This window comes from Ambystoma mexicanum, chromosome 5p (assembly GCF_040938575.1).
Source record: "Ambystoma mexicanum isolate Mex_15411 chromosome 5p, UKY_AmexF1_1, whole genome shotgun sequence".
In the NCBI taxonomy this organism is placed as follows: domain Eukaryota; kingdom Metazoa; phylum Chordata; class Amphibia; order Caudata; family Ambystomatidae; genus Ambystoma; species Ambystoma mexicanum.
In genome coordinates, this window is record NC_090930.1 from 127,789,314 (window position 1) to 127,814,926 (window position 25,613).

Genomic DNA, 25,613 nt, shown 5'->3' on the forward strand with positions numbered 1-25,613 from the left:
GAACACTCCCCGGACACCGCGAGTGTTCTTAGGACACATTCAACTTGACAGAGAACAATACGGACAGCATCCTCAGGACACCCCCTATGAACATTTCAGGACACTGCGGGTGTTCTTAGAAGCGTCTTCAGAACACCCCCATTTTGTTTATTTGCGAACATTTCGGGGCACCGCGGGTGTTCTTAGGACACATTCAACTTGACAGAGAACAATACGGACAGCGTCCTCAGGACACCCCCTACGAACACTCCCCGGACACCGCGAGTGTTCTTAGAAGCGTCTTCAGAACACCCCCATTTTGTTTATTTGCGAACATTTCGGGGCACCGCGGGTGTTCTTAGGACACATTCAACTTGACAGAGAACAATACGGACAGCATCCTCAGGACACCCCCTATGAACATTTCAGGACACTGCGGGTGTTCTTAGAACACATTCAACTTGACAGAGAACAATACGGACAGCGTCCTCAGGACACCCCCTACGAACACTCCCCGGACACCGCGAGTGTTCTTAGGACACATTCAACTTGACAGAGAACAATACGGACAGCATCCTCAGGACACCCCCTATGAACATTTCAGGACACTGCGGGTGTTCTTAGAACACATTCAACTTGACAGAGAACAATACGGACAGCGTCCTCAGGACACCCCCTACGAACACTCCCCGGACACCGCGAGTGTTCTTAGAACAGTTTCACTTTGCTTGCGAACAAAACGGACACATATTGAGTCCTTAGAACACCCCCCAGTCAGTTTATTTAGAACATTTCAGAACACCCGTGATGTCCGCAAACATATCGAACACAAAAAGAACGTCTAACACATAAAAAACACAACTTTCATCCTATCTCATACACTCCCACCCTCCCCAAACACTCCTACACACCAACACACTCTACAAAATACACATTTTGAACTAAGTTTCACCGCGCTGTCCGCGAATACAAGATAGCGGGCGCTACCGAAAAATCTGACGCGCTTCACGCTCCACGCCATCCAATCAGCGAACACGTTGCATGTCCGCAAACATCACGCAAGACGATTGGCCAATCAGGACACTGTCCGTGGAGCAAACAGGGAAGTATGTCCGCGAACCGAACACAGATATCACTAATTTTTTTTACCTACTTTTTGGTCATTTAAAAAAAAAACTACTGGACAGATTTTCACCAAATTTGCAAAAGCACGCTTTCGGGACCAAGCCGCTGCTCCTGGTCCAAATTTGGTGGAAATCCGTCCAGCAGTTTGGGCTGTAGGTGCGAGCAAAATTTTTTTCCCATTCAGTCTATGGGAAAAAAAAACATTTTGGGACCCCCCCTATAACTTTGCCCCCCCTGGACGAATCCTCACCAAACTTTGCAAAAAAAATTCAGAGTGACCCAAATACTTTTTTTGCAAAGTTTGGTGAGGATCCGTCCAGGGAGAGCGAAGTTATAAGCCACCCAAAAAGTGTTCTTCCTATGGAAACAGCAACTTAACCATAACTACATGGTCACTACCGTGGCCATGTAATATATCTATATATAGATATATAGATATATAGATATATAGATATATATATATATATATAACCGCTGCTCACATTTCCCACTTAATTCCAACTATCGTTTCGTAAAATATCTCACATTATGTTTTTTTTAAGTGCTGGTATTGATAGACATGTCACTTGACATTCCTGTTTATTTTTTATAAATGTAAGTGGACAAGCACCAGAATGCAGTGCAGCTAGTAGTTTTCCATGTTTACTTAATGTAAAATTGCAGTTATCGCCTGAATTCCTGTTTTGGGACATCCATAGAGGTGGGCTCCTCCATATCATGCCTTATTCCATTCAAAGCTTTAATACAGTTTGGGTACTAGACAGTGGTCGAAGTGTAAGAAAAGAAGTAGTGGAACTATGTTCCCTGCTAGCCTGTCCCGCTCCTCACAAACCCCATTGCCCTGCCCCCTCCCACACACAATACAAGCCCTCAAACACGTTTGCCTGCTGTTTAAGGGTATGTTCAGTGCACTGCACTAAATGTGCAAGTTTCAACTTCTTCCTATACTGTTATTTTAAAACGAAACCGTTCCGGAACTGTTTCTTTTTAAAATAATAGTATAGGAGCTGTAAAACTTAATTTAAAAAAGTAGAGGAGCACCGCTCCCTCTCACTTCGACCACTGGTACTAGAGCTTTAAAACCGGGAACTCAATATCTGAAAATATAAAAAATAATTCACAGTTTTACCATAAACACGCAAAGCAAGATGTACCTTTTTTTCTTGCAAGCTGGAACTCGCACAGATTATTTTTCTATGCACACACACACACACGTGTGATGAGAAAACGATTACAGCTGTATCTTTATTCCCCCATTCTGATTCGAAGCCTACAATTACCAGCATGCAAAGTAATGCTAGCTGAAATAAATCTAAAGAAACACAGTGAGACTGAATAATCACAGCCCCAGCTTTGTTTTACACAGCATAGAGATTTCTGCACCCAGGCCCTTTCTAATCCGCCATCATTTGCACCTCTTGGTGACAATGGCCACAGCACACATTAACCCCATGTTGGGACGCTGCCCAAGCCCTTCAAGCCCAGATGCAGCCCCTCCTCTCACTGCACACACAAATTTTGACTGTTTACTTTACAGGAAGAGGAGTAGGAGGGGGCAGAGGAAAAGTCCTATGGACTTCAGACACCAAAATAAACACAGTGCTCATTTTGGGGTCTGATCAAAGAGCTACTGGGAAGCCTCAGTATGTCTCAGGAATAGGGAGATACAGTTCAACATCATCCATAGAGTGTCCTACACTCCGGGGGTCAAACTATACAAAATGGGCCTCCAACTATCGGGGACGTGCTGGATGGGTGTGGGGACGATGGGGCACATGCTGTGGTCCTGCCCCATGATCACAAAATCCACCAACGACTTTCCGAGATTGAGGGGGCAGACATTGCTTTTGCTCCCAGACGATACGGAGTGGCAGGCAGACGTGCTAACATGCAAGGTTATGCACTTGATCCTGTTCACAGAACGCAAAATGCTACTTACGCATTGGAAATCAGCAACTTCACCTCCCCTCGAGGAATGGCGAACCGCACTCTCCAATGCACGTAGGCTCGAACTCGCGGCCTATAAGAGACTTACAACCCATGCCACCGACAAGGGCGAGAGATTCTGGGAACTGGTAGATCCATTTTGTATGAGGAGTCTTGGCCTACCCAGGGCCCGGGGCTTTGGCTGTATCATGTTTCTGTTTGCGTATCTCAAGTTTCAAGCGCTTTGGCGCACTACTGGCACAAAGCCTGCTTAGATCTGAGAACTGCTCAAAGTCACTGTATTCTATTGTATTTTACCTTATTTTACTTCATCTCGTCTTGCTGTGATGTAAGCCCTGAGCACGATGTGTTGGGGTTTCGGACGGGGATTTCGGGGGCGACTGTTACATGTTGCATATTTGCTATGATGGTTTTTTCTGTTCTTTTTCACTAGACGTTCTCATGTCACATTTGATGCACTCTAACGTGTAAACAATGTGACTTAACTGTAACCATGAAAAAAAATCTCAAAAAGAGTTAAAAAAAAAAAGAAGTGCTACATTCCGCTTTACAGTAGCTTCGAAGCACTAGGAGGCAAATAAGATAGGGATGGAAGAAGACAATCAGTAAACCGTGGTCTGCTGAGGGCGGCTTGCAAAGGCAGGTGGAGGGGCCCACGATGATTGAAATACCTTCCATCTTAGCAGGGGTATTTTTTGCCTTGCACGCCCAGGGGTTTACGGGCAGCTGGCCTTCGAGCACTAGAGAGCCGCACATTGAGGTCAGACACGGGAGCTTTACATGGACGTGTTGAATGACAGGTTCCCAGCATTTGCTCTGATCACCTCAGTCAGAAGAGGAGTTGTGCTGTGTAGTTCTGGGATCTGTGTTATATTTCTGCAGTAAGAATGCATCGATCCCATTGCAGTGGTCAGGCCCAGACAGGACTATGCCAGGGATGGTTTGGGGAACCCAAAGGGACCCTGTCAGCCGCGGGTGGTAGAAGGCTGATTCTGTGACTGTGTTTTGTCTGTGTAATGAGGGGTACTTTCTCATCGAAGATGGCCGCGAGATTATGCACTTGTGCCGTAGGAGTGTTTGCTCCTAACTCCCAACAAAGATGGCTGCTGTCAGCAAGTCCCAATAGCAGGATCACCGTCTTCAAGGTGCCTAAGGATACATAACGAGTGGCCACCATTCAAAGGATCTGGGGGCAGAGGGCAGTGTACAAATGGTGACCACCAGAGTCTTCATGTAATTTCAGATGACATTGGCTTGTCATCTGTATACACATGAACACCAAAAAACACAGGGCCTCGTTACGAGTTTTGGTGGTAAATCCATAACCTGGGCATTTGTCCATTAGTTAGACCATGTGTATCACCCATTTCTCATTCTTGCCAGCCCCTTTCCTGTCCCCTCTAGTAAGGTGCTGAATGAGACATTTTCTTTTGGTTTGGCGTAACAAGGCCGCAGATTTATTTTCACATAAATACAACCACAGCAAACAGATCTTGAAAATAGTTCCAAAGATGTAGCGACTGCTCCTTGTCCTGTTTCCCCCTTTTTATCCATGACCATTGCAGGCTCAACTCCCCCAAGACCTTCGAGTCTGAGAACCGCCTGCCCCTGCAGGTATTTGCGGACTGGGGGAGCGCCATTTGTTGAGGGGAAGCTGAGCCCCAATTGCTACCGCCAGACGCCCCCGCCGTTTAGGCTCCCAGGAGGCGCTGTCCAGACTGGGCGAAGCCCCTTCCGGTTTAGCAATGGCTCATTCGGAGTCTTTCTCTTCTCATTGGTCGCCACAACACCGCACTGTCGTCCTGCGACAACGACGTCCAGGCTCTGCCGTAGCTGTAGGGTGGGTGGGTGGGAAAACGAAATCCTCTCCTGGTTGACGGGCGCCCGGCTGCTGGAAGAGCTGCAAGTGCTCCTGTGCCGGGCGCCCGCTGCATATGAAGCCCTTGCCCCTCCCCTTTCCATTGTTGCCCTTCGCGGGCTTCCTGTTGCGCTTGGCGCTCTTTTGACACTCTTGCCGCCCTCTCCCCTGCCCCCGAGGGGGGAGGGGGGACGAGAGAGCGGAAGGAGGAAGGCCCCTGCCCCGGTTATCGGGGTGCCTCCTCCATTTTCTTTCTGTATTTCCGTCGTCACCTTCATAACCTGGGCATTTGTCCATTAGTTAGACCATGTGTATCACCCATTTCTCATTCTTGCCAGCCCCTTTCCTGTCCCCTCTAGTAAGGTGCTGAATGAGACATTTTCTTTTGGTTTGGCGTAACAAGGCCGCAGATTTATTTTCACATAAATACAACCACAGCAAACAGATCTTGAAAATAGTTCCAAAGATGTAGCGACTGCTCCTTGTCCTGTTTCCCCCCTTTTTATCCATGACCATTGCAGGCTCAACTCCCCCAAGACCTTCGAGTCTGAGAACCGCCTGCCCCTGCAGGTATTTGCGGACTGGGGGAGCGCCGTTTGTTGGGGGGAAGCTGAGCCCCAATTGCTACCGCCAGACGCCCCCGCCGTTTAGGCTCCCAGGAGGCGCTGTCCAGACTGGGCGAAGCCCCTTCCAGTTTAGCAATGGCTCATTCGGAGTCTTTCTCTTCTCATTGGTTGCCACAACACCGCCACGCCAAAGGTGGGTTACCGCCCACCGTGGCTCCCCCCTTTTCCTATTTTGTAGTTCTAGCAGATCTGAGTACACCTTGCTGCCCAGTGCAACTCCGTCTATCCTCCTTTGACCAGGGATTTCACCTTTGCCGGTTGTGTCTGATCTAGGGATACCTCCGTCCCCTCCATTTTTTCCGTCATACCTTGACCTACTCCCCCTCCATTTTTTCCGTCATACCTTGACCTACTCTCGCACAACCGGCTCATGGTTCGACCACCGCTTTGAAGCCAACTGCCTCACCTTTCTTCCAACCATCCCTTGGTAGCCCCAACTCTCTCACCCTCTGTGACTGCTATCCCCCTGCCCTTGCAGGTGTTTCTGGGCTGAGAGAGCGCCCTTTGTTCGGAGAAGCGGAGCCCTCGTTGCCACCACCAGACGCCCCTGCCGTTTTAGGCTCCCAAGAGGCGCTGGCCCGACTCCGTTCCTTGCATAGTCCAACCATCTCCTTCTTAGACACCACTCTCTCAACCCTCCATGCCTGATACCCCACCTGCCCCTGCAGGTGTTTTGGACTGAGAGCGCAATTTGCTCGAGGAAGCGGAGCCCTCGCTGCCCCCACCAGACGCCCCTGCCGTTTTAGGCTCCCAAGAGGTGCCGGTCCGACTCCGTTCCTTGCCCAACCATCTCCTTTGTAGACACAACTCTCAGAACCCTCCGTGCCTGATACCACCCTGCCCCTGCAGGTGTTTTTGGGCTAAGAGAGCGCCATTTGTTCGAGGAAGCGGTGCACTCGTTGCCACCACCAGACGCCCCTGCTGTTTCAGGCTCCCAAGGGGCGCTAGTCTGACTCTGTTCCTTTCCTTGTCCAACCATCTCCTTCGTAGACACGACTCTCTCAAACCTCCGTGTCTGATACCCCTGCCCTTGCAGGTGTTTTTGGGCTGAGAGAACGCCATTTGTTCGAGGAAGCGGAGCCCACGTTGCCACACCAGACGCCCCTGCCGTTTAAGCTCCCAAGAGGCGCTGGTCCGACTCCCGAGTAGTAAAGTCTATACCTGAGGCTACTGTACATACTGACTTGCATTCTGGATCGAAACTTATCTTTTTTTTTTTTTTTTTTTTTTTTTTTTTGCTCGCCTCCTACTACTGGTGTTATATTGTTTCAACTTAACTGACCACCTCGCACAAGCCCCAATAAATTGCGCTGTGTATTAGTATCCTTCCTGGCCACTTCTGCAGCCCAATGGATAGCCTGAGCCATCTCCCCCGCATCAGTGCCCTTGCAACTACCAGGCCATGCAGTGATAAGGGACCCCACCATGCCCCAAACCTGAACAAACTACCTTGTAGGGTATGCCCTCTTGTGCATCCACCTCGGTGAATCAGCCACTGACCTGAGTGACCCAGCCACCTTCACCCCCTGGCCAATTTAGACATGTGTCCCTTACCGTGAACCTTAGCATCTGCCCAGATATGGCCTACAGGGGTAACCATCTACCTCTGTGCCCTTATTTCCTCGCTGGCCTGTTCCCCCATCCTCTCCCAACCTGCTTTATAACATTTGGCACGTTGGTATGAGAGTAGGTTCTTTATAATGTGCTTAATACCCCCAGGTTTCCAAGCGCCGACATGGGATCGAACTAGTGTTGCTCTGTGTCATCTTGCTTCCAAGGCGAGCTTGCTCCCCCTGGGCTATCCTCAGGGAAGCAGCACCGCCTCTCTTAGCTTTCGCTCCTGTGCTCTATTTACTCCAACTCAACCCAAGCCTTATTTCCATTCAGTGCCTTAACCATACTAAGCACGAGTGCCCCCATGAGCCGCCCCCTGTTGACTCCGGGCTCTTACCCACTGCCCACTTGCATCCGTCCAGCCAATCCCAATGGTGCCACTGTGAGTAACCCAGTCCCCTCAACCATACCAGCGAACACTGAGCCTATACCATTCTGTGCATTGCCAATTGACCCATAGCGAACCATCATAAGTGCAAAACTAGCCCTTTGTCGTCCCAAATGCACATCACAGCTGCCTATACCGATGTAAGTAGTGAACTCTTGCGTACCGGTGCGATATAACTGCCCTATGTGGCTAGCGTTTCCTTCGCTTTGTGGAAAGCGTGAGTCTAGAACATATATAGTTAGCGCCAATACTGCATGCTCCCCCAAGCCAATATCGCCTCATTCCTTGTGCATACACCACTTCGAGTCCGCATTATATATACCCACACCCGCCAGCAGCACCGTTCCAGGCCCACCCTTCAAAGGCCTACTCAATCATACACGGAACCGGCACTGCACCTAGATACTCTTTCCCTGCTGGTAGTTCTAACAGCGACGCCACTCCGCCTGTGGCGAAATTTACACGTGTACAGTCTATAACACCATCAGGTAACCATTTGCCCAGGGGTATCGTATAATCACATCCTGCTTCCATCACTTAGACGCGTGCCTATCGCAACACCAATTCGTTTGGGCTAAACCGAGCATACTCTGTTTGCAGTAATCTTGGGCACCCAAAATCCACTATCCCAACTCTTGCATGCGGACCATAAGCCCTTTTACCGCTGCAACACCCCTACAGCACAACGTCCCTACCCCAGTGCCCGAACGCTCAGGATGTGGCTTTCATTTTTTACTCTAGCAGAGCTCCCACTGCGCGACCCCTCACTGTAGTCCCTCAACACTGCGCGCGGCCATTCCAAAGGTCCTGTCATTCAAATGCCGGAGTTGGGCATGCCTTTTTCTCTGATCCGTCCTTAATGCACTTAGGCCCGCACTGCGTCAAATGGCACCTGTTTGGCTGGCTAACCACCGACGCCCCTATATGTCCCACACCGTACGACTGCCACAAAAACCTCCCCCGGGGATAGTTGTGCGCATTAATCCCCACATTTCCCCTTTCAACTGCACCTCATCCCGATTCCGGGACGGGCAGGGAACTGAAAGAAGCCCTGGCTATCGTTACTGGGGACCACAAGAGGCCCTGGAAATACTGTTCACAGTGGCCCCATATGACACATTTTCAGCAAGCCTAAATCTTTTCTTATGAGCACATTTGGAATAAACACACAAAAGAGGCCCTGTGTGCAAAGGCCCGCCGGGAAATCTCCCGGGTTCCCTCTAGGCCAGCCCTCCCCTGCCTAGTGTGCAGAGGCTCACTGAGAACTCCCCAGAATCTCCCATAGGCCTGTTCTCCCCTGGCCTGCGTAACCTCCTCCCCTGCATAACCTTGTGCTATGAATGTACCCCTGCAGCACCTTACTGCCCATTCTGCTGTGTGTGCGCGTGTTCCGCGCCCCAGCTCCGCCATACAGGTTACTCTGATAAGGCCAACAACCAGTTGCTCCTCCTACGAAGTATTTCTCCTTTCAGCCCCTGTTTACTGCACCGCTTCGTGTTGTGACCCCGCTCGTGTCCCTGTGGCCTTTCGCAAGCCTTGTCTGATCTTCCCGCCGCCTTCTTGTTTCCTTCCTGTCATGGTGTTTTGCAATAACTCCCGAAGGGTGCCAAGAATACCACCGCCACATTATGCATATAATTTCACGTGCTTACTGAAAATTAGCATCAGGATGTACTTTCAATCAACACCCCAGGTAAGATACCAATCGTATTCCGTCGGACGAGCTAAAAAGGCACACGACACACCCAAATGTGCAACATGCATTTACCGTCAAAAAACCCCGCCTTAAAACCCTCATACAGGCATACAAATATCTGGCAGTGGCAGCTTTCTCGCATTTAGCATCATGCTGTATTCCCAACAATCGCCCTTTAGAAGCCCATAGGGTAGGAAAGAGACATCTTGCGACGGGCGATGGCTACACAGGTACAAAAACGCCCTAAAATGCACCGAAATGATCACAATGCAGTCAATGGACAGAAACCCCCAAGCAGCCGACCACAGAAAACAGAAATTGTCACATAATCTCTCCGCCCAAACCATTAGCTGCGACCAAACCAGCAAAACTCGCCGCCGGTACGAGATTATTACAATTGTACTTCAATGCATGTATAGCCGAAACCTAATCCGCGTATTATATTCCATTGCACCCATAAAACAAGGTGCTGCGCGGTGTCTTAGACACTTAACCATGCTTGCAATAAATTAAATCTTCTTTAAAATAACAGCGCTCCATCCCCTTCAACACAGTGTACATTCCCATGGTGTAACCATGCGCCTAGCTGAGCTGAGACAAAAAACTACACTCCGGCGAACTTTCGCCCTCGCCTTGCGACCACTTGTGTCCCCCGCCACTCTTTTGAACCCTTTGGTGGCCGTCCTAAGAGCGTTTTTCATCTCAACAACTCGGGGGCCGTAGTCGCTTCGCTGAACGCCTGTCCTGCTCTCGGAAAAACCATGCCCCCAGCTCGTCAGTATCCTCGGAAAACACCAAGCTCATCACACCGGACACGGAACCGAAAAAACAAACCCAGTATCCAAACACTTTGCACGACCCTGGCAATCTCAGCGCGGCTCTACATTACAACCTTCCCACTCACGACAGGCGTAGTACATATTAGGCGAGCCCAGCCGTTCTTTCCCCACACCAAGCTGCCGCCGCATCCCGCCGCCATGACACTAATAAACCCCATTAAAAAATCTCACACGCAAAGAAAGGAAACACCAATTCCCGGGGGGATCCAACATTAGATTAGAACGCCGGTCTCCAGCGTACCAAGCACTTACCACGTGAGCCACTGGAGGCTGTGCCCGCTCTGCTCCACGAATGTGTCCAGCTCGCCTTTCATACCATATTCTGGTTCCGCTGCAATGCCCTCCCCTCCTTCACTGGAACCGGCCGTCCTGCGCACTTCTCCTGGAACGGAAACCGCATCCCGAACAAGCTACACGAACCATGACCAGGAACAAAACGAAATCTTGCTGCGGCGTGCGACGTCCTCTGCCGAAGAGGCTGGATGCGAAACGAAATCCTCTCCTGGTTGACGGGCGCCCGCTGCATATGAAGCCCTTGCCCCTCCCCTTTCCATTGTTGCCCTTCGCGGGCTTCCTGTTGCGCTTGGCGCTCTTTTGACACTCTTGCCGCCCTCTCCCCTGCCCCCGAAGGGGGAGGGGGGATGAGAGAGCGGAAGGAGGAAGGCCCCTGCCCCGGTTATCGGGGTGCCTCCTCCATTTTCTTTCTGTATTTCCGTCGTCACCTTCACTGGAATGCCACCCAATGGAATTAACATTACTGCCACTTGGTCTGTAGGATTTACCACCGCATTACAAGTGTCGGTGTTAATCCCTATTTCGAGTCCATAGTACTCCATGGGGGATTTCAGTGGATTTACCGCTGCGGCAATTCCGCAAGCGGTAGTTTAACTGATTTTTCAGTGGAAAGTGGGAGGCTTTAACTCCAGCATGATGCTGGAGCGGAATCCCCACTCCAGGGCCAAACACGTAGAATGGCGGAGCGGGAAAAGTGGCGGTAATTCCATTACCGCCAATTAGTGCCTGCACCTGCATACTATTAATGAGCCCCTCATTTTCGAGGATCAGGGTCAGTGATGCATTGAAAAGGATCGGTGGCAAAAGCCAAGCCCTGGGGTGCTCTGCTAGTGATGAAAGGCAGGAGCAGGGCGCTACAGATCAATACTGGATCATGTCAGTGCACTGGTGCATTAAATATCCCTACTGAGCCAATAGTGCTCGTGGAACTTCTATACGCTATGCAAAAAATCATGCATGGCAACCGATAGCAAAGTGCTTGCAGTTTATTCAATGACCACACCTTTTTTAGAAACCTATTTTCTTCAAAGCTACATAGGTAATTTTAGTGCTGGTTTAGAACATTTTTAAAAACAAACTGTAACGCCTAGGCCATCACGTCGCCACTTGCGGCACATGACTCGCTAGGCACCGCCCACCCCTCTCTGCCCCGCTTCTTGGTACCGCTGTACCCCTCCTCTGTGCCACTCTGTGTCCTACCACTCTGCCCCGTTGTATAACTGTTCTGTTACCTCAGTGAAGGCGCTGTGTTATGTATCTGTACTGTCGTATACCTCTGTAAAGCGCTATGTTGCTTCTCAAAACTAGGTCCACGCTCAATAAATACAATAATAAGAATAATAATAATATTATTATCTTTTTCTTCTATGTGTCCAATTATTTCATCAGCCAGGTTTCTGTGTGAAGAGTTGGGTGCTGGAAGGGGGCACAGCCGGATGAGGGGTCCTTCAAGGCCCCCTTAACAATATGGAATCTTTCGTTCTGAGCCAAACAGCAAATTAGGCATTGTGGAAAGGTGAGCCGGTAGTCCCATTACCAGGGGCAGTCGAAATGACCCCCAGCAAAACAAAAAAAGTGCGATTCACCTCCAGTTTCGCTTTGTGGCAGAGCAGTTATATTTCCCGAGTTATTTTTATTAACCAATTCTAGATTTGCACTGCTCAAGGTACTTTTTGATGAATTTTAGAATTGTATAAATTTTATATATGTTTTGATATAATGTTAACATATGAATAAAAAATATTTATGAGTATACTACGTCCTAGTGAGTAGAATTGAATTTTTTCTCCTCACACATCAGTTGAGATAAATGGACATGTGGTCTTTTCCATTTTAGATATAGGTTTGAAATGAAGTTTTGTTAACCAACTGCACACCTGAACCCTCCTAGCACAGATTCACTGGTTTTATGGTCTCTGATGTTTAAGTTAATATAGGTAATATACAGGCTAGACCATAAAACAGAGATACGCCTGTTATCCCTCGTTACTCTTGTTAGTCTTAGTTTTATGCACAGCTGTTGTCCGTGGGATAAAGTATCGTCTTCTTTGATTATCAGACACCACTGTTGTGTTGATACTGCTTGACTTTTTTCACACTTTTCTGAGACTATCTAAAACACACACTATTCAACATCATCACACTAGATTTGTGTGATTGACATTGGTTGAAACATGGCTGCCGATAAAACGCGCAGTTACGATGATAAATACGTAGCGGATTTACTGGCCCAATCCTCACTTTTTTCTCAAGACAGGGATAGTTCCCCTCTCACGAATATTAGCAATTGGGACGAATTATTCCAACTAAGAAAGAGGTCAATACGTACCGAACAACATGGGACTGTAATGTTGGAATATTTACGTAACGGAGTCCTACCACAGGGTCTAGTTGTTCGGAATGAACCAAGACTATTCCTAGACAATAAAGATTTCATTATAAGGTGGAGCTATATTGCTAATAAATGTGGACGGGGCTGGTTAATCCTGATAATAGATACAGCGAAAGAAATGTCAGTAAACCAAATGGAGGAACTAAAGAAATTGGAAGAGGCTATTAAAAAACTGGTCCCCCTGGAAATATATACCAAAAGACTGGACGAAATCATAAAAGAGATGAATGATTTTAAAGAATCTACAGTTCGCGACCGTATTAGGCGCTTAAAGACAGACATTGCTGATTTTTCTCATGAAAAGCTTTTCGCTATACCCAGGAAGGGTATGTGCCCGATCAACATTACGATGGGGCACATAAACAACAGCAGCAAAAAAAGAACGTAAGATTTACAAATACATCATTTAGTTCACACAGTTCAGACGATGACATTCAGACTAACCAACCAGGAGGAAGATATCAAAGACGAGGCAATGCTTGAGGCCGTGGTAATTCTAATAGACGTAGGCCACAGAATTCCCGCCCCTTCCAGAGAGGAAGAGGATCAGCAGCAGGTTTTTTAGATCAGGACCTACAGAACTGGGACTACGAACCACCAGTGACAAAAAGCAGCAGAGCTTACTAATCAACCTGTCGGATTATATACCGTCAGATGTTGAATTGTCGGTCCTGGAAAAAGGGTTCGGTTTTGTACCTACGGTCTCATATGATCGGTTTAACTCAAGAGTTGAAATTGAGGGTCTGTTTAGAAAAATTCATTTAAGACAGTTCTTTCATGAGAATCCGTTTGAGGTAGAAGAAATGAATAGTGGTCTACATAACCCTTCATCTTTCTCGCCTCCTATCACGAGCCATACCATAGCCTAGAATCTATAGTTTTTGAAAGAAGGGTGCTAGCTGACATAGTGAATCTAGAAAAGACCCACTCACCGCATACATTTCAAAATTGTTCCGCTGTCCAGAAGAAAGCCTTTGAATCACTTAAAAATAATAAATCTATAGTCATTCGAAGGGCAGATAAAGGTGGAGCAATAGTTCTCATGAATCGTAAAGATTATGCGAATGAATGTCTGCGACAATTGGCAGATATTACTTTCTATAAACCTATCACGCTTGACCCCACCACTCGATTGAAGAGTTTAATATCCCTCAAAGTAGAGAAGGCCTGAGATATAGGGTGGATCACATGTAAAGAAGCGGATTTTCTCGTTAAACGTGATCCTAGCATTCCCTTGTTTTATATTCTCCCGAAAGTCCACAAAACATTGACAAATCCCCTGGGGAGACCCATTGTTTCCGGAACTAATTCTATTCTGGAACCTTTGGCAAAATTTGCAGACTCTTTTTTGAAGGGTTGTGTAAAGGAAGTGCCATCTTACATTCAAGACTCGATGTCTGTAATTAATTTAATTGAGAATTTCCCTTTCAATCCAAATGAAGATATCATGGTGACTCTAGATATTGTCTCATTGTATACGAAAATTCCTCAAACTGCAACACTCGGCGTAATAGAGGAGTTACTTTATACTAAACGAACTACAGGTATGACGCCGAATTCGTTTATTTTATAGTGTACTATGTTGTCATTGACAGAGAATAATTTTCAGTTTGATGGACTCTTTTTCCAACAGGTCCATGGGACTGCTATGGGGTCTTCCATAGCTCCCACCCAGGCTAATCTATATGTAGACTTTGTAGAACAAATGAGTATCTATAGTGATAACAACATATATAAACAACACATCACGGTATGGAAGAGATATATCGATGACGTGCTATTAATTTGGCAGATGAGGTTACCCTTTTAGCTTTTTTCCATTGGATAAATAGTGTTAATCCTTTCCTTAAATTTACCATCAACTATCAAAGGAATTCAATAGACTTTTTTAGATCTGACAATTATTTCGGACCAGTCTACACAACGTTTAATCTTAAAACCATATCATAAGGCCACAGACCGGAACTCATTATTAAGATATGACAGCTTCCATCCTAAGGCATTGAGAGATAACTTACCATTTGGTCAATTTCTTAGGCTCAAACGGAACAGTAGTAGCAAGGAAATATTTATGTCTGAAGCCCATAGTCTGAGCCAGAGCTTGATCCATCGAGGCTATCCAGCTAAAATTGTAAAGTTGTCCTTTAAAAGGGCATTGAATAACCATCGCGATGCCCTTTCAGAATATCGGTCGAAGGCAGTCTCCAATACTAACCATCTAGTTTTTGTTAGTACATTCAATCATTTATCTAACCAGGTGGTTAAGATAATAAAAAAACACTGGCATCTACTAGCACAGGCAAAAATACCTATCCCAGTTCCCCGTTGTGCTGTTAAACGAGGTCGTAATATCAAAGAACTGGTCAGTAGAAATGACATCAGTATTGGAGATAATGGCCAAATGACCATTACTCAACAATGGGGTATGCCTAAACCCAAAGGACACGCACTGTGCGGGGCCTGTGTATGCTGTCAGTTCACTAGTCGAACTACAGAAGTGGACATTGGGTTACAAAGACCATGGGAACAAAAGATGTTCTCGAACTGCAATTCCCAAAATGTAATATACGCTATATGGTGCCCATGCCCAAAACTATATATTGTTAAGACAGAGCGTAAAATTAAGATTTGCATCAATGAACATAGAAGCTGTATTAGGACCAAGAATCTTACTTCTCCTATGGTAGGCCATTTTATGATGCGTGATCATAACTGCAATGACCTGAAATGGACTGTGCTAAAGAAACTTCCCATTACTAATAACAACCGTGCTGATAAACAAACATTGTCCAGAGAAGAACTTAAACTCATCTATATGAGCAATAGCCATGTAGTTGGCCTTAATGAATTAATCAACTGGAATATTTAAATAAATACAATTTAAATGTATGTCTCAATCTTTCTTTTGGAAATAATGAATTAGCTGATTATTCATAATATGAAAATGAGTTCTATGCACATTTAGTTAAGTTACCTACCGGCTATTACACGATGAGCTGCGAGCTATTGGAACATTGAGACTTCACAATAATGTTCGTCTGCGCCCGTGTTATATTAAACATGAATTAAGTGACGGCTATTGTTGTGAGACGCTAACATTACAATAGGGCTCATTAATGTTCAGTTTGCAAAGATGAATAATGAAGTTAGCCTCACACAGATGTTGAAAACGTAGAAATCACTAAGTATTTATTAACGATCCCTGATACTTAATCAGACGTGATACGCCGTGGTCACGTGACTATACGTTTGACCATAGAGCGTATTTAGAGTCCGAGTACCGTCATGTTGCTGGCGCCGGCGATCCACAGAACCGCCGACTAGGTACACAACGGATGCACGATATAGGTAAGCTAACAGGCAGTGTATAACGAATGATACCCTGAGACCGAGATAATAATTCGGGTCAGACGTGTTTGTAATCCCGATAGCGTTGATAGTGCTCAGCTACAAGCACGGCTTTTAATGGAATCGAATTGTAATTTAGTTTGGAGTTAGCACTTCCGAAACTAAAGCATAATTCACGCTTTTTTTCAATACTGTCTATACAGATTCGGTCCATACCGTTGAATACAATGGGAGGAGAAAACACCTTACTGTGTGTCCACGATACCGTAAAGTCACAATGACGCTCCACATAACGATTATCAGTACAGATTGCTGACTCTGACAGGTAGGTGCCTGTAACGACCTCTGCCTTAGATAACGGGATAGAGTGCATTCACAATACATCTGGTTGCATACTCTTTTTATACTTAAGTTGATATTTTAAAGGAGCTCTAATGGCCTTTATGGTATTCCCTGTCTATCTTTTTCTTATCTTTAGAGTCGGTCCATAATCAATCGGACATTTGATACCCCCTATTACAAGGGGGCTGATAGCAGCCATTTCTAATTAAAATAGTAAACTGCCACTGACTGATACTCAGAAAAATGAAATGAAAATCTGACGGATTTGGAATCTCACTTTGAGCTGTGAGTTCCCTATATATTTGGTGAAGTATGACACCACATTACCTCACTACCTATCACTAGGTGTTTTTGCTAACATTGAGCCACGTTTGGGTGACATGGTTATAACAGAGTGATCTTTCTTCATTTTCCCAATTGTATGTTACAATAGTAGTTAAGAATAAACTAACACTACTCTTATGGTGCGTGTAACATAACTGTATAGTCTCGGTGGTTTGGTTAAGTCTTGCGGTGATCACAATAGTGGTGGTATTTTAGGATCTGACCAATTGAGCTGGTCTCCTAGTCACGTTACTGTTTCGTAATAGTGACCCCTTCTGTTCAGAAGATGATACTATAGAGGCTTTATTTCCCTCTATATATGTGCACTTTATTCATTAATAGTATGAAGTTAGCATATTTCAATCAGTACACTAGTGCATTAGAGCCTGATTGAACGTGTTTTTGTGTTTTACCCACAGGAGAGTTCTTGTTGTTGTCCGTCGGTCTACATAGAAAAATATCTCTGGTTTGAATACTCTGGATATACTTAACCCCTGATGAATTTCTGCATAATAATCACAGTACAGAAAGAAACATGTTGGGTGGGGAAAACTATTTTGTTTTGTATATCATTGTTAATCAAATCATATCACAACAGTAGTAACGATTTAAATTTCAGAAAGTTGTTGATATGCTAATATTTCACTATTCTGAATGATAATGAATTGTGATTAAATTTTAGACATTTATTTTATATTTTTTTGATATAATTGTTTAAATTTGAATATATTAAAACTGAGAAAATGAGAATGTTTGAATGAAGTATGCCCGAGTTATTCTTATTTTGAGATATGTTTCACGTGGTACCCAATCAGATAGGTTATATTTTTATTAACCAATTCTAGATTTGCACTGCTCAAGGTACTTTTTGATGAATTGTTGAATTTTAGAATTGTATAAATTTTATATATGTTTTGATATAATGTTAACATATGAATAATAAATATTTATGAGTATACTACATCCTAGTGAGTAGAATTGAATTTTTTCTCCTCACACATCAGTTGAGATAAACGGACATGTGGTCTTTTCCATTTTAGATATAGGTTTGAAATGAAGTTTTGTTAACCAACTGCACACCTGAACTCTCCTAGCACAGATTCACTGGTTTTATGGTCTCCGATGTTTAAGTTAATATAGGTAATATACAGGCTAGACCATAAAACAGAGATACGCCTGTTATCTCTTGTTACTCTTGTTAGTCTTATATTTCCCGAGTTGACACATTTAGAAGATTTCGTTTGATTGCTAACATATTGTTTTCTGGCCATGACATTTCAGGCAAAAAATGAAATGTTGGGAACAAAGCAACATTTCAGACAGGAATGCCTCCAAAATGGCCAACAGCCTATGTGGCTAAGTGGGTGCAAATGGACGGGTACATGTTCCCTCGAATTTCTCAGTGGAGTGCATTTTGGCCATTCAGCCCACCCGTACTCAACACCAGAAAAGGACGCTACTGCCACCAATCGGGGTGGGCTCTTTACAGCCAGCGAGGGGCGGTTACTTGTCTATGGAAAATGATGCACAAACGTGAATTCTACTCTTCACACTTAAGGCTTTGAAAGACTGTGCACTTCTCGAGCTCTAAGAATTATGAGGCCAAGTAGAGGCCATTTAAAAGACTCAAGGACATTGCTGCTGAGATGCACCTCAGGGCTTTTGGTCTGACATGGCGTGCTATAGAACCGCACCTCTCACACCACTCCCCCCTGACATGGCGTGCTATAGAACCGCACCTCTCACACCACTCCCCCTGACATGGCGTGCTGTAGAACTACACCTCTCACACCACTTCCCCCTGACATGGCATGCTGTAGAACCGCACCTCTCACACCACTCCACCTGACATGGCGTGCTGTAGAACCGCACCTCTCACACCACTCCCCCCTGACATGGCGTGCTATAGAACCGCACCTCTCACACCACTCCCCCTGACATGGCGTGATGTAGAACTACACCTCTCACACCACTTCCCCCTGACATGGCGTGCTGTAGAACTGCACCTCTCACACCACTCCCCCCTGACATAGTGTGCTATAGAACCGCACCTCTCACACCACTCCCCCTGACATGGCGTGCCCGTAGAACTGCACCTATCACGCCACTCCCCCTGACATGGCATGCTATGGAACTGCACCTCTCACACCACTTCCCCCTGACATGGCATGCTATAGAACCGCACCTCTCACACCACTCCCCCCTGACATGGTGTGCTGTAGAACTACACCTCTCACACAATTTCCCCCTGACATGGCGTGCTATAGAACCGCACCTCTCACACCACTCCCCCCTGACATGGCGTGCTATAGAGCCGCACCTCTCACACCACTTCCCCCTGACATGGCGTGCTGTAGAACTGCACCTCTCACACCACTCCCCCCTGACATGGCGTGCCCGTAGAACTGCACCTCTCACACCACTTCCCCCCCCTGACATGGCGTGCTTTAGAACTGCACCTCGCACCACTTACCCCTGACATGGCGTGCTATAGAACTGCACCTCTCACACTAGTTACCCTTGATATGGCATGTCTATAGAACTGCACCTCTCACCCCACTTCTCCCTGACATGGCGTGCTATAGGAATGCACCTCTCACACTAGTTACCCTTGATATGGCGTGCCCGTAGAACTGCACCTCTCGCAAACCACTTCCCCTGAAAGTACACTCGTTTTACCGATATGTGTGCTTAGTTACAGAATTGTGTAACTTCCTTATGGCAAGTGGTAACTGAGATACAAATCCCACCACACACGGTGCTATAACACTTCTAAACACAATTTAAAGAATAACAAATAATACACCTATGATCACCCTACAACATAAATTGTTTTCTACCCAGACAAATCTCACAATCTACATTTTGACCTGGGAATTTCCGTTAAAAATAACCAAAAAGTGAAAAAGGCTCTCTGAGATGGTCATTACCAGTTTGGCGGTAGTGGTAATACATGCACGTTTTACCTCTCAACCAAGTAACACATTTCCGTATTGAAACTCTTATTTTCCAGCTGCTACTGTGTCACGAGGTGAATTCCTCCACATAAAAAGCATTACCGCATGCAGTATTATGCATGCAGGATTACCGCATGCGGTATTATCGCGTGTCCAAAATTATGTCTTAAAGGGTGATAGAAGAAGGGTACGCAAAATCATGGAGACCCTTCCCGTTACAGCATGCAGTATGCCAATATGATCACGTGATGCCGCTCTTAGTGTTTATTCTACTTGATGAGTCATTTCGATCATACATCACTGCATGGCTGGCCATGGCGCGACCTCTTACCATCATCATCCTTTCGATCTCAACTTCTGAAAGCAGTTCCGAAAACTCCTTGAAGGATTCCGCTAGAATAAGAAACAAAACACAAACAAGCCATAAGAAAATATTCTAGAAAAGTAAATGCACACAGCATACCATACACATCAAATACATTTTATTAAATACATGCAGAAGTTATCCTTTTTATATTTAATTAATTTAGTGATGGTGATGTTAAATAAACAAATACAGGCTCCCCAAATATCTACAATATTGTCAATTGTCTGTGCGTACTAGGGGGCGTGCTCCTCGGAAAGTGTGGTTTTATGTGTCTTTGGGTGCCTTCAGGTGGACGGTCCCATGCTTGGGTCTATGAACTTCCCTTTCCCTCTAATCTCGAAGTTCCTGTTGATTTCATGACATTTATGAATCACAAACCTCGAAGGAAGACATCGATTTGTAAGAACCTCAAAACGACGTAGATGATGAAAATGGACCTCCTTCACGTCTGTGCTGGGCCGCCCCAATAGAAATAGAAAAGCAACTTGCTCCCTTTTCTATTTACTATGGTGTCGGCCATCTTGTTTTTCTTTTTTTAGATGGGAGATTAGGCGCAAACAAGATGAGTGAAGCCCATCGTCCATCCAAAATCCAGGGAAAAGCCCCACAGTTCAATTCTATGTCAAGACAGGAGGCTTCATATTATGCATTACATCTTTACTTCCGACACCACAGCAGCAAAGAAAAAACTTTAACAAATAGGTTTCCTCAACTGAAATAGAAATCAGTACTTAATGCAATCCAAGGGAAGAATCCCCATACCAACATGGAGACCAAGTCATGCCCTGCGGGTTACCAATAGGCTGAGTACCCCCATATAAGTCCTTTCCTCAAACATCAACTCTCTTTCTTTGCTGCCACTAGTTGTGTACTTTGCTGCGAGTCAGTGGTTTTTTAGTCAGTGCTGGTTACTTTGTACCACTGTGTGTTCACCTTTCCACAAACTTAATTGTGTTTTACTGGCGACGCGGTCCCTTATTAGGGTTTCCCCTTTGATGTCGGAGCCCCTCCTTATTTCCCTAATTGTCACATTTACATTTTGAATTAAATTACTGTATCCCTCTTTGTGTACGACAGCTGTGTTATATCTATTTCGGAAGCAGCGGTCGCACACGGTGTGAACTCCGCCTCTGGGCAAGGGCTCCTCCTGTTTTCTGGCCCAACGCGCGCGGGTCTGCTCTTGTTGTACATAGGGGGCTGGGCTATCCCTCAGTTCGGGAAGCTCTCCCAACGTCAGCTGCCCGCCCACGCTGCACACGTGGCTCAATGCTTGCTCGGCTAAAAGGCTTTGCCGGTCATATCTTTGCGAGGCATTTCCCTCGCTTGCAGCTCTATTGTACACCCTGCTGGGGTGAGCAGCTGGTACTGTTACGCCTGCTCAGTGTTTATGTCAGCACCAAGTGCTGCGTGTGTAGTGTTATTCACTGCCTTTATAAGCCCGTGCCTGCAGGGTTGGGTTACACTGTGTTTTTTCTGCTTAAGCCATGTATTTGTTTTCCTTCCCTCCCATAATTGTGGGGTTTTCTGTCATGGCAGATAAAAGGGTATGACGGTCCCTCTTCAGCCGATGCCAGTACCCAAGTAAGACCTTCTAAGAAAAGTGAGAGGGTGGGGGTTGATACTGTTAAGAGATCAGGGGAGGTAGGCCTTCCAATCCAGCCTTCTGTGGCCCAAGTGATTCAAACTTCTCTAGACTCTGTCCTTCAGGACATTGATTCCACGCTGGCCTCAGCCTTTGATAGGCTCATAAACAAGATCGCTGACTTTCACCCTCCGTCTGAGGAGGGTTCTTCGGGCCTGTGCATGTACCCTGTAAGTCTTCCAAAAAATCTAAACACTTCAAAGGACAACTCAGTCTGTCTAGCTCTCCAAGCCAAGTCCCCCCCCCCCCGGGTAGGGGTAAAAAGCATAAAATGGCCCAAGAGGATTCCCTTCATTCCCAATCAGCTCCCGCCTAGCCAAGTCATTCGAAGCTTCCTGTTAGTGCCCCTTCGGCACCCATGTCTTCTGAGGATTCTGACTCTCCTCCTAAAAGACATTTGAAAAAGGGCGACCCGGTAGGTCTATCCCAGGGGCCATTGTTGAACGTTAGTAAGGGTTCTGTTCTTCGACCCGTCCCTTATTCAACATCCGAGGTCAGCAGAGTGGCACCCCTCGCTGGCGGTTTCTGCCTTTTTGAGCCATTGGGTTAGACCTCCATTACCCAAAGAGGATAGGAACAAGCTGTGTTCCGAGTGTCCCAGACTAGTGGTCCCAGACAGGTAGCCCTTACCCTGGACATCAACTAGTCCATGGTCTCCTTCCCATCTCAGAAGGCAAAAGACCCCAAGAAGGGTGCCCTTGACGTAGATTTTTGAGTTGGCAGAAGAGGCTGTGCTATCAAATTCCCCCGTAGATGTGCAAGCCCTCCGAGGCTGGATGCAGAGGGCTGTTTGCCTGCTTGGCAATACCAACACTGTCATTTCTAAGGATTGGCGCAATTCTCTCCTTATGTGCCTTGACTCCAAATGATTGCGGGTATGGCAGAAGGGGAAGTTGACATGCCGCCCTTAATTCACTAGATTTAATATACCATAAAAGGATACAAGTAGCGTTTTCATAAAGGATACAAGAAGGATCCGATTCTTTCTTCTCTACCTTCAGTGACGAATCCTCAAGGAAGAATCCTTTCCATTGATCACACCCACTGCCTGTTGTAATAACACAGCCAGAGTGAGGAATCAATTGAAAGGATGAATAACTGCACCACAGTCTCCAATCTGTGTACAAGAAAACACAGTAAGTACTAGAACCTTCCACTTTGGTCTCCCGTAATCTCCACCATTTCTGCACTAACCTTATAGGATAGATGACTTGATAGTTGAGAAGAACCGCAGCTCCAGAGGAATCCAACACAAAACAACGTCAAGGAAAGGAAAGTTAGTAGGAAGCAAACCCCGAACGGAACGAGGGCCGAACTAGAGCCAGGTTGGTGGACTTCTGGATAGCGTTTGTTAGTTCAATGCACAGATCATAACAAAACAAAATCCTGGTATCTCCATCAGGGTGAGCGTAGAAATATCACTGGTGTGCAGTACGTAGTTCACCCTAAATGAATCCAACCTAAAATGATCCTCTCTTGGTAATGCTAGGTCACCCTTTAAAAGGAATGCAAATCCCGTCTGGGATGAAGTACACTTTCACACAGTGTTCATGAAAAAATAAACTATAACCAATAGTACTCCCGTAACTCCGGAAGTATTGGAAACACAAAAGTTTTCTACTTTATGGTCGTAGGCAGTACCATCTGAAACAACAGGAGAATGCGTAGAAATGCGACCCTCCTAGGGGTTGCAGCTGCTGACTATGGAACGACCACCGCGTGGGGCGGAAATCCGCTGACACAATTCCATGGTATAACGCGACTGACTGGGAAGACGCGGCCAGCTAGGAAGCCTCTGCGTGGAATAGCGGTACTTGGGAAAGCTGCGGTTAAAGCCGTCGATATCAGGACATCTCCATACAACACCAAAAGTCTGCAAAGAAGTGTCTGGTGAAATGCTGAAACAGATATATCCCGGAGCCAGAAAATACGTTCTTGAAATAAGGAAGCTTGGAAAGAAGAAACGCGGTTCATGAGAAAACGAACAGCCCGCATGGAATACAATTGAATCAGAAGCATCGAGCTTTCTGAGAAAAGGACCTAAATACGTGCCACAGCATGTGACTGCAGTGTCCCAGAACAAGCATGTGATTAAGATGCCAGGATTCAATATCGTTTAGCATAGAAGAACAAGTTACTTCTTACCTTGTAACGTTCTTTCGATGGGATGTTCCTCCAATGTATTCCTTATCTTCGATAGATCATCTCCAAGCTTGCTGAACTCGGAATTTTTTTTTCAGTAGAGGGAGCTGCGCGTTGATGTCCCTCGAGCCGATGTCCCTCGACGGCCTCCGTATCGGCGCCGACGTCACCACATGTATAAATAGACTCGCGCAGCGTCCGATGCTCAGTTCCGTTTTGACGTTAACAGTTGTTTTACGTGAATTGGTTATTGACCTTGAAAGAGCGTAAGCTGCAACCACAAGGGAAGTATTACTGCGGGGATGGATGGGAGGGAATACGTCGGAGGAACATCCCATCGAAAGAACGTTACAAGATAAGAAGTAACTGGTTCTTCGAAGGGATTGTGTCCTCCGACGTATTCCTTATCTTTGATAGACTGCCATAGCAGTGGGGTGCAATTGGAGGTGGGAGTAAAACGCCATGTTTCCTTTTAGGAATGAACCGAATGTAATACGGCTTTGCCAAACCTAGTCTCTTGACTAGAGGAGGAATCCAGGTTGTAAAATCTTGTGAAGGTATGTGCGGACGACCATGTGGCAGCCGCACATATGTCTCGAACGGGAACCCCTCTTTGGAGGGCCGAGGAGGCTGCGATACCCCTGGTTGAATGAGCCCTAAGATTTTGAGGAGGCTCTTTCCCTGCCAGATTGTAACATTCCAGGATGGCCAAAATAATCCATCTGGAAATGGTTTGTTTTGTTATTGGTAGTCCCAACTTGTGCCCTGAGTAACCCACAAACAGTTGGTCTGCTTGCCTAATCCTAGCAAGTCTGCTGATGTAAAAGCTTAAAGCCCGCCTTGGGTCCAGCCTATGTAGCCTTTCTTCCTCTTTCCCCAGATGGGGAGGCGGATAGAATGAAGGTAAAGTCATTTTCTGAGTGATGTGGAATTCAGAAACAACCTTTGGAAGGAAATTAGGCTTCACCTGTAGGACAACCTTGTCTTTATGAAAAATTGTATGAGGGGGTTTACAAGATAGAGCTTGTAATTTTGCTCACCCTTCTAGCAGATGTTAAAGCCACTAATAAGCCAGTTTTAAGGGTGAGAAATCTTAGCGAACAAGAGTGGAGTGGTTCGAAAGGAGTACCATCAGGAAATTTAAGACTAAATTTAAGTCCCATAAAGGAACCTGGTAAGGTCTTGGAGGGTAGACATTAGGTAATCCCTTTAGAAATTGTATTACTAAGGGTAATTTGAAATACGAAGGATCCTCCGCAGTGCGCTTGAAGATCGATAGTGCCAACTTGAAGGCCTGAATTTGCCAAGTAGAGTAGAAAGGATAACACTGTTGGTGTACCACATGAAAAGGGGTCGATATTCTCTTTTCTACACCAGCTGCAAAACGTGTTCCAACGGCAGCAGTATAAAGACTTTGTTGCCGATGTCATCAGGGAGGTCCCAATCCTTGTATCTCAACCTTTCAGAAGCCAGGCGTGAAGGTTGAGGGTTCTGATATCTGGATGGAGAACCTGACCTCCCTTCTATGAGAGATGATTCTCCTCGAGTGGAAGACGAATTGGAGGGCAGATGGACATGTCCAGAAGGTCCAGGTACCACGTTCTCCTGGCCCAGTCTGGGGCAATTAGGATCATGGTTCTCTGGAATCTTCTCAACCTCCTGATCATTTGAGGAATGACAGGGACTGGTGGAAATGCGTACAGGAGTGGAAACTCCCAGTCCACTACGAACGC

At 46.1% G+C, this 25,613-nt stretch overlaps 1 protein-coding gene across 1 annotated transcript in view; it reads right to left on the minus strand.

Annotated features, from left to right (window-relative positions):
• The window catches only part of OPHN1 (oligophrenin 1), a 733,935-nt gene that overhangs the window by 419,234 nt on the left and 289,088 nt on the right, over positions 1–25,613 (minus strand). The window contains exon 3 of the mRNA XM_069612518.1: positions 20,061–20,122. Within this exon, the coding sequence (XP_069468619.1) occupies positions 20,061–20,122 (62 nt within the window). The remainder of the gene's footprint in view (positions 1–20,060; positions 20,123–25,613) is intronic.